Consider the following 9,815-nt stretch of genomic DNA (forward strand, 5'->3'; position numbering starts at 1 on the left):
AAATAAATTTTGAGAGTTTGAGCACTGTTGTATAAGGAGTTCATGGATAGTGAGAAAAGAAAAGGTTCTAAGATAGAACCTTACAAACCTTCTGACTTAAAAGGAGGAGGCTGCCATTAAAGAATAGGAAAGAGTGAGCAGATGGATAAGGGGGATGTGGAAAATGTGGTGCTGGGGAAGCCAATGGAAGGAGTTTTCTCAAAAGGACAGAGTGGTCAGCATCATCTAGTACTTCTGAGACATTGAAGCTGGAAACATGTTCATCTGATTTCATTCCAAAGATTTCAGTCTTGAGAGTGGTGAGGAAAGGAGCAAAGACCAAACCTCTGATTAGATTCACAATATTGCTATTTAGTATTTATTAAATGTATTATAATAAGTTATTTTATTGTATCTTTGCCTTTTGGCTAAAGTCAAGTTAAACATATATATGACATGTGCCCATCTTGCACTCCCAGAACAAAGACATTTTTACTTACCTAAATATCATACTATGTTATTGACACCTCTTGGCCATATGAATTATGTAGCGGGGACAAAGACAATATATGCACTTATGTAATCTTTATAGCAAGATTCTTATTTTAAAATACTATTAGGAATCATGTTTAATGGGAAACTGAGGTCTATCAGATTTGGAAATAAGGCTTGGTACTGCAGACATTCTAGAGGAGTCAGTTCCAGATCTTATACCATAACAGATCTTGTGTTTTATGGTATAAAATCACATGCTGTGCCTACCGAAGGAGTTTTAGATAGTGATGGAATGCTGAAAGAATTTGGCATGCACTCTGAACATTTAATTTTATATATTTCTCCATTTTTCATCTTTAGACAGTAATGCTGAGATTTGCACGTGCAATAATGTCTCTAGTGTTGACTTTCTTCCTTTTCTTTATCTTGTCTCCAACTTTGTCATTCTCATTAGAAATATTGTAAAGCATTTGTCTACAATCCTGTTGATGATATTTTCAAGTATTTACTGGCCTAAACCCAGAGACTTGAGAATAAAAATGGACTTTTAAGAAAAAAATATAATTAGACAACCTCTGAATCAATAAAAGAATAAATGACTTCTGTTTTATACCTACAGGCTATTGTCTGCTGTTCTAAGAGTTTCAGAAGTTGAATCTCGAGCAATAAGAGCAGATCTCACTCACCTACTAAGCCCTCAAATGGGCAAAGATATTGTTTGGTTTCTAAAACGCTGGGCCAAGACTTATCTCCTTGTGGATGAAAAACTATATGATCAGGTCAGAATGTAAAACTTCTACACTTCCTTTGGATTTATGATGATAGTTATAAAAGTGAGAACATTTTTCTTATTGATTTTTCTCATCAAAATGGAATTGGAACATTTTTCTGCACTGAAGACAGCTGAGAATTCTACTGCTATTTTGTGGCTTTTCTTAGAGCACATTCATTATTAGTTTATTTATTTTACCAGTGTTAAGATACAATTACAAAATTGGGCACAGTGGCACATGCCTGTTACCTCAGCGACTTAGCAGTCTGAGACAGGAGGTTTGCAAGTTCAAGACCAGCCTCAGCAACTTAGCGATGCCCTGTCTCAAAAAAATGAAAAAGGCTGAGGATGTAGCTCAGAGGTTAAACATCCCTGGGTTCAATCTCTGGTACAACCACCACAACAAAAAGATAACAGACTGCTATTTGGAAATTGAGTAATATATTCATTATAGTGTGTTAGTAAGAGAATAAAGTTGACAGAAAAATCACATTGGAAAATAAAGAGTGAATTGAGAATGTCTTTTTGGACTTAAGAAATTAATAATTTATAAAATTAATGTGAATAAGCACTACTTTGGATTTAGACTCAGTTTTTCTGTGGATTATTTTTTCAGATGATTGATATTTCTGATCTCACAACATTTGTTTTCTCTCTTAAGATAAGTCTGCCATTCAGTACAGCATTTGGAGCAGATACGGAAGGTTCTCAGTGGATTATTGGCTACCTCTTACAAAAAGTCATCAGTAACCTCTCAGTCTGGAGTAGTGAGCAAGACCTTGCAAATGATACTGTGCAGCTCCTTGTCACTTTGGTGGAAAGAAGAGAAAGGTAAACCCATTGTTGGAGAGCCTGGGGGGCAGTGCATGCACGCACACAGACACTCATGCCATGGGGGTGTATGTGTGGGAGTAGTTTGCAGGTCTAAGTCCAGATAGATGCTACATTTTTTATGGTAGTGTTTTGTTTTTTTTTTAAGCTGTTATCATGCTATCTCAACAAATGTAGATGGGGCTTTCTTGTGTTATAATTGAAGATTGCATTGACTGTTCAAAGATTTGGCATCGGAGAACCTTAAGAGTAACATAAGTCTTATTAGTAATTTATAGTTTTTAAAAAACACTTGAGTGTAGAATATTCTCACTTGATTTTTTTTTCAGTTATCCTGTTAGCATTATTTCCAACTTTAAAGATGAGAACACCTGATACTTAAACTCTAGTGCTTTCTATAGCAATTCTGAAAATACTTTAATTTTTCTTTCTGTACATGAGTATTATTATTGTTGGCAATACTCTTGCCGTTGCTACTATTTATCAAATTCTTATAATTTGCTAAATATTGTCCTAAGAGTTTCATATGTGGTATCTCACTTAATCAATATCAGTCTCAGTTATCAGTCAGCGTGAGATTGAAGGTTGCTGTAACTATTATTATCCATATTTTGTGGATTATAAAATTGATTGAGATCAATTAATTCCAGCTGGTTGTAGTTGTGCATGTCTATAGCCTAACCTACTCGGGAGGCTGAGGCAAAAGGATCACTTGAGCTCATGAATTCAAGACCAGCCTGAGCAATATAGTGAGATCCCCACCTCAAAAAAAAAAAAAAAAAAAAATCCAATTATCTTTAATTTTGATTTTCTTAATATATGTGAAAGTAATATATGTTTTATTATTTCTACCCAAAGGGCAAACTTAGTAATTCAGTGTGAAAACTGGTGGAACCTAGCTAAGCAGTTTGCAAGCCGCAGTCCCCCTCTTAATTTCTTGTCAAGTCCTGTGCAGAGGACACTGATGAAGGCTCTTGTCTTAGGGGGTTTTGCACATATGGATACAGAAACCAAACAACAATATTGGACAGAGGTAATAGTTCTCTCTAATTTAATTGCACCCTCTCATGTAACTCTGTAGTTGCTTTATCTATGTATCTATGGTTTATGGGGATACAAATATTTCAGTCATAGCTTTTTTTGATGTTTTTTCCTCTAGTGAATGTGTTGAAGCTTATTACTTGACAAATAACTCAATTTTATCATTTGTCCATACCTGCTTATGTGGAAACATTGAATATTATCAAATGTTCTATATTTTAGGCATATTTTCCCAAGCCTAATCAGGGTCTAAACTTAAAATCTAAGATTGGGGGTGTGGCTCAACAACAGAGAACTTCCCTACCATGCATGAAGCTGTGGGTTAGATCCCCAGCATTGGGGGAAAGATTGAATTATGACATAAAAATTGGTGAAATGGGGGCTGGGTTTGTGGATCAGTGGTAGAGCCGCTCGCCTAGCATGCATGAGGCACTGAATTTGATCCTCAGCACCACATAAATGTGAAATAAAGATATTGTGTCCACCTAAAACTTAAGAATAAATATTTTTTTAAAAATTGGTGAAATGTTTTCTTGTCTTGAGCAAACAGACACAAATTAACCACTTTGTTTTCTGGGGCTTCTGTAAACTTTTTTTTTTTTTTTTTTTTTTTCCAGTTTTTTTGATTAGAATTTTTTAATGTTTATTGTTTAGTTTTCGGCAGACACAACATCTTTGTTTGTATGTGGTGCTGAGGATCGAACCCGGGCCGCACGCATGCCAGGCCAGCGCGCTACCGCTTGAGCCACATCCCCAGCCCTTCTGTAAACTTGGTAGCTTAAAAAATAGATGTTTATTGTCTCATAATTCTGGAGTCTGGAAGTTCAAGATCAGGTATCAGCAGGGTTGGTTCATTCTGAGGGCTCTAAGGAAGAATCTATACTTTCTGGTAGTTTGCTGGCAATCTTTGTCGTTCCTTCATAGGTACATGCATCATCCTGATCTGTCTTTGTGTTCACATGGTATTCTTCTTAAGTGAGCATCCACATCCAAATTTCCCCTTTGATGCAACACCAGTTATATTGGATTAGGAGCCCACTCTATTCCAGTGTGATCTCATCTTAACTGATTACATCTGCAATGACTCTTTGTTCAAATAAGTTCACATTCTGAGGTGCTTGAGAATTGGATTTCCACATAGGAATTTCTAAGGGACACAGTTCAATTCATAACAACCACCATGGACATATTATATATAATAAGTTTTGAATTAGGGCTTAGGTGTGTATGTACATTATTGACCTGTAGTCCTTGTGTCTAAAGTGCTCTTAATTTCTGAGAAGGGGCACAGTAGCAACAGTTGTGTGTGACCTCAGAAGTCAGAGGTCACAGACTGTATGTTTCTAGTTTAAATAATTGTATCATATGGAATTAAGATACTGTTCCCATGAATGTGAGTACTTATATTTACAGTACAAGATTTAGGATCTGGAGTTAGTGTTCTATGCTAAGAAGAGTAGGGAAAGAAAGAGCAGGCAAGAGCTTTGTGTTGGGTGCTCATTAGAACAGAGGTTTGCAAACTACAGCCCATAGGTGAAATGTGGCCTGTTTTTGTAAACAAAGTCTTATTGAAATAATTGTTTACATCTTCTCTATGGCTCTGTACTTCACACAGTGCAATCTAAAATATTTACTCTGACCCTTTATATAAAAAACTTTGCTGAACCCCCGCCCCCCCCCCCCGCCGTAAAGTCTTAACTTTTTATCTTTTTTAAAAATGTTTTTGCTAATCCTTTGAAAAGAGATGGAATGAAATTGCACAGTTCTGTGAATGGTACTGAAAAACTGATATTTCATGACTTGGGTGTCATTTCTTTGTGTATGCCAGAATGTAGTGTGTATATATATTCCTTACTTTCTGTGCTTGAGCTGCCTCCAATAATTAGAAATCATTTGGAAACTAAATATTGATCCAAGTTGAGGAACTAAATAAAGCGTGTTTAGAAAGTTTATGCTGTACTTTTATAGGTTCTTCAGCCACTTCAGCAGCGATTCTTAAGAGTGATAAACCAAGAAAACTTTCAGCAGATGTGTCAGCAAGAGGAAATCAAGCAGGAAATCACTGCTACGCTGGAGGCCCTTTGTGGCATTGCTGAGGCTACCCAGATTGACAATGTAGCCATTCTTTTTAATTTTTTAATGGACTTCCTTACCAATTGCATTGGGTTGATGGAAGTTTACAAAAATACCCCAGAGACTGTCAATCTCATTATAGAAGTTTTTGTTGAAGTTGCACATAAACAGATATGCTATCTTGGAGAGGTGAGCACTTTCTAGTTTTTATCCCTTCAGGATTAAAACTCTTCAAAGCTCCAATAATGTATTGATGCATGTTTTCTAAAATAAATTTATTTTTCCAAAAAATCCTTCAGGAAAACTTTTAAAAAGAATTCATGATTCAGAGAAGTCATGTCTAATAATATAACTTGCCCTAAAATTTTTTAGAAAAAGGCTAAATTTTAAATATCATTGTATTCTTAATATGTTTTTTTGTTACTGTTAATGTTTCAACATTTAAACAAGTATCATAGCTACTATTTGAATTCAGAGTAAATTTAAACTTCTCTACTTATTTCCCAGCTAGATTCTACCAAATAGAATAATTTGTGCTTGTTTTCTTACAGTCCAAAGCTATGAACTTATATGAAGCCTGCCTTACTTTGTTGCAAGTATATTCTAAGAATAATTTAGGGAGGCAAAGAATAGATGTTACTGCTGAAGAAGAACAGTACCAAGACCTGCTTCTCATTATGGAACTTCTTACTAACCTTCTGTCAAAAGAATTCATAGATTTCAGTGACACAGGTAAAGTATAGTGTGATGGTTTTTAAACTTGATTGTGATTATTGTTTTTATTAAAGTAAAAAATTGTTTGAAGTGAAAACCCTTGAAGTTCAGTTTACAAAACAAATTAAAGTAGATATCTTTTGTTGAAGTGAGGGTAAAGACCAAGCCTTCCTGCTGCCTTTCCTCTTATAAAAATAATGTCTTCAGCTGGGCTAGTGGTGCTTTCCTGTAGTCCCAGCTACTCAGAAGGCTGAGGCAGGAGTATTACTTGAGCCCAGAAGTTTTGGGCCAGTCTGGGCAACATAGTTTCCAAACACCATCTCCAAAAAAGGGTTTCTTTCTTTCTTTCTTTCTTTCTTTCTTTTCTTTTCTTTTCTTTTCTTTTCTTTTCTTTTCTTTTCTTTCTCTTAGTTACACATGACAGTACACTGACCTTGACATATCATACATTTGAATCACATGGGGTATAATATCATTTTTCTGATTATACAGGTTGCAGAATCACATTGGTCATGCATTCACATATATATACATAGTAATAATAATGTCTGTTTCATTCTACTATCCTTCCTATCTCCCCAGCCCTCCCCACCCTTCCCATCACTTTTCTCTACCTAATCTAGGGTAACGCTATTCTTTTTTTTTTTGTCTCACATCTTCATACATGTATTTTGTATGACAGTGAGGGTCTCCTTCCACCATGCATGCAATTCCCTTTCTCCCTCCTTTTCCCTCCCACCCCTCTTCCCTATGTAGAGGTAATCTTCCCATGCTCTTCCTCTCTTCCCCATTTGAGTCACCCCCCCTTAGAGAAGACATTCGGCATTTGTTTTTTAGCGATTGGCTAACTTCACTTAGCATAATCTGCTCTAATGCCATCCATTTCCCTGCAAATGTCATGATCTTATTATTTTTTAGTGCTGAGTAATATTCCATTGTGTATATATGCCTTTTTTTTTTTTTTTTTGAGTTTTTACTGAATATCAGGCCCTGTTCTTCTCACATAGGATGAAGCAGACAACATTGTTATTCTCACTTTAAAGAGGAGGCAATAGAAGCATAGAGAGGTTAAGTCACTTACTCATAGGTATTTAGGTAGTAATTTGGGATTCAATTTTAAAACCCAGCAGGTGACCATAGACTCCAGTTTCTTCAGAGTTATGTTTTATTGACTTCTCTGTATCCTCTGAAGTGGGCATCCCAACAAACCTAGCACTTTGTAGAGTGTAGTTTGGGAAACCCTAGTGGAGTGCAAAACCCTGAGTTCTAGAATTGACAGGCCACTTAAATTTAATAGCTCATTAATAACATGACAAGAGGAAAGTCAGTTAACCTGCTTGTTTTCTTTATTGACTGGTAAAATCTACCCCCACCCAGCTGCTTAACCCCCCTGTCAAGCTTATCTTTAAGGTAACTAGAACTTATTTTATAAGAGAAACAAACCATATCTAGCATTATGTTGTTTATGTTATACAGACATTTGTGATAGTAGACTTTTTGGCTTCTCCCTTTCAAGAGTCTCTTAAATTAGTGCTATAACACCCCAATTAAGTCATTGCACTCAATCTTTGAGGTTGTTCTTACTCTGTTTCCTTTACTGGTCATTCTCCTTCTTCAATGAACCATGGTTTTCCCAGTATGTGTCCTGTACTAGACACTGTCAAAGTTCACTGTCTAGGAGGTTTATTCAAGTTAACCATGGGTAATATGGTGAAATGGTTTGAAAAGCACTGTCCAAACTTTGCCTTAGCAAATTCTTTTCATTTTGTCCCAGGACCTCATGCAACAGCCCGTTCCCATGTTTTCTAAGTCCTTTGGTTTGTGCTTCACAGTCTCAGGGTGTTAAACCTTTTTCAGGTCAAAAGTGCCTCTCCCTCAAATAGTGTGCATTATACCATCCTACAGGGCGTTTGTTGCCTCTTGGAGGCTTAAGTACTGTACTGAGTTAAGAACTGTGCTGAGAAGGAGCTGTGACCCAGTATTAAACCATTTGTACAGTTAGATGATTTACTGTCACAGGTACCCCTATATTTCATAAATCAGCTCATTATTTCAGATTTCTCATTTCTAGAATGATTATCAGTTTCTAGGTTCCCAGTTCTGACTGAAACTATCAGGTCCATCCTATTAACTTGAGAAGTCTACATTTTAAGAAAGTTCCGTAGACATTTTAGATGTGCTGCCTTATCTGGAAGGTAATATTATGTTCTTTCCCAGAATAATAATTCCATCATGTTCATACCTGCTTATATAATATATTAGATCCCCAGCACTGGCCAGTGAGGAATTATAATAGAAATAAACATTTCAAGATGTTAGGAATGATAGGGCTCTGGCCAGTTTGTAGGATCTATTCCTTAAAAAAAAAAAAAAAATGTGGTGCTGGGGATTGAACCCAGTGCTCTACCAGTGAGCCACAACTTCGGCCCTGGGTCTCCTCTTCTTCTTGCCTCTCTGGGAAACCGACACTGTTTCCTCACTGGAGTGTGGATGAAGAATCCTTCCCCAAGTGCACCTTCTGAGATCTTCCCTTGAGTAGCACACTTTCTGTACTAACTTTCCTGAATCCTGTAGGGCTTATACCTCCAATGAAGGGAAAGCCATTGGCATTTTTGGAAAGATTTTTGACCTGGGAATCTTCCAGGACTAATACGTGGTATATTTTGCAAAGTTTCTATTGAAAGAAATAGTAGAACTACTAAAGGCATTTGGAGGGCAAAGACCCTCTCTATCATTCAGACTACAGTGTAGCTGCACTTCCTCATGTCACCATGCTGAGAAAAGGTTGTAGAGCAAACAAGAAAGTTAAGCAGTTGAGAAAGAGATTTACCAAATAAAAGCAGTTAAAAGATTAAAATTAAGGGCTAGGCTGTAGTTCAGTGGTATAGTGTTTGCCTCACATGTGTGAGGCACTGGGTTCGATCCTTAGCACCAGATAAAAATAAATAAATAAAGATATTGTATCCATCTACCACTAAAAAAAAAAAAAATTTTAGAAAAAGATTAAAGTCAAAATAAAAGATAAAGAAATTGACACCAGAGTGCCCAGGGTAGAAAGAACAAAATAAGGGTAAAATATAAAAATGGGGTGAAAAGAATTAAATAAGGATGTATGGGTTGAAATTTAAAAGAAACCAAAATAAGACTGTTAAAACAGAAAATTTTAAAGAAACAGCATTACCTGGTAAAATAGATGATACAAAGGAAGATAATATTTTATTATTTTTAAAATGAAGATTATAGATAGCTAAAACAAAATATAAAATTTTAAATATTTAAAAAATTAACATGTAAGCCGGGCATGGTGATACATGCCTATAATCCCAGCAACTTGCAGGGCCCCAAGCAACTTAGGACCTTGTTCAAAATGAAAAATAAAAAGGGCTGGGAATGCAGCTCAGTGGTTAAGTGTCCCAGAGTTCAATCCCCAGTATCAGAAAAAAAGGGAACCAAACATGCTGAAGTGAGATATTTAAAGGAAAACTGGAAGTGGGTGTCTGACATTATTCATTAATTGGATGCTTGAGTTGCATTCCTGTCTCCTTACCAGAGCACTTGAGAGTCCTATTCAGCTCATTCAGGTCAGCCTTTGCAGCTCAGAGAGACGTGGAACTGATGGGCAAGCCAAATCTCCTTGGATGGAATAGACCAATCTGATGTTCAGAAAACATTTGCTGAACTTTTCCAAAAATGTGCTTTGGAAAATGGGATTTTTCAAGCAGAATTGAGATTCTTAGAGAAAGTTCAGAATTAGACTGAAAAAAGTTGTTTTTACTTGAAAAAGAATCTTATCATTTTACCTTTAAAGTAAAGAGAAAGGAAAATCATCCATATTTTTTAATAGTATCCAGAATAAACTAACTGTATGTTGCATTTTGGGGAATTTCTTCTTCTTCTTCCTTTTTTTTTT

At 36.1% G+C, this 9,815-nt stretch overlaps 1 protein-coding gene across 1 annotated transcript in view; it reads left to right on the forward strand.

Annotated features, from left to right (window-relative positions):
* The window catches only part of Xpo4 (exportin 4), a 112,944-nt gene that overhangs the window by 99,483 nt on the left and 3,646 nt on the right, over nucleotides 1–9,815 (forward strand). The window contains exons 14-19 of the mRNA XM_015499309.2: nucleotides 1,094–1,253; nucleotides 1,908–2,077; nucleotides 2,936–3,110; nucleotides 5,087–5,380; nucleotides 5,743–5,923; nucleotides 8,480–8,561. Coding sequence (XP_015354795.1) covers nucleotides 1,094–1,253; nucleotides 1,908–2,077; nucleotides 2,936–3,110; nucleotides 5,087–5,380; nucleotides 5,743–5,923; nucleotides 8,480–8,561 — 1,062 coding nt within the window. The remainder of the gene's footprint in view (nucleotides 1–1,093; nucleotides 1,254–1,907; nucleotides 2,078–2,935; nucleotides 3,111–5,086; nucleotides 5,381–5,742; nucleotides 5,924–8,479; nucleotides 8,562–9,815) is intronic.

This window comes from Marmota marmota, unplaced genomic scaffold, assembly GCF_001458135.2.
Source record: "Marmota marmota marmota unplaced genomic scaffold, marMar, whole genome shotgun sequence".
NCBI classification, from domain to species: domain Eukaryota; kingdom Metazoa; phylum Chordata; class Mammalia; order Rodentia; family Sciuridae; genus Marmota; species Marmota marmota.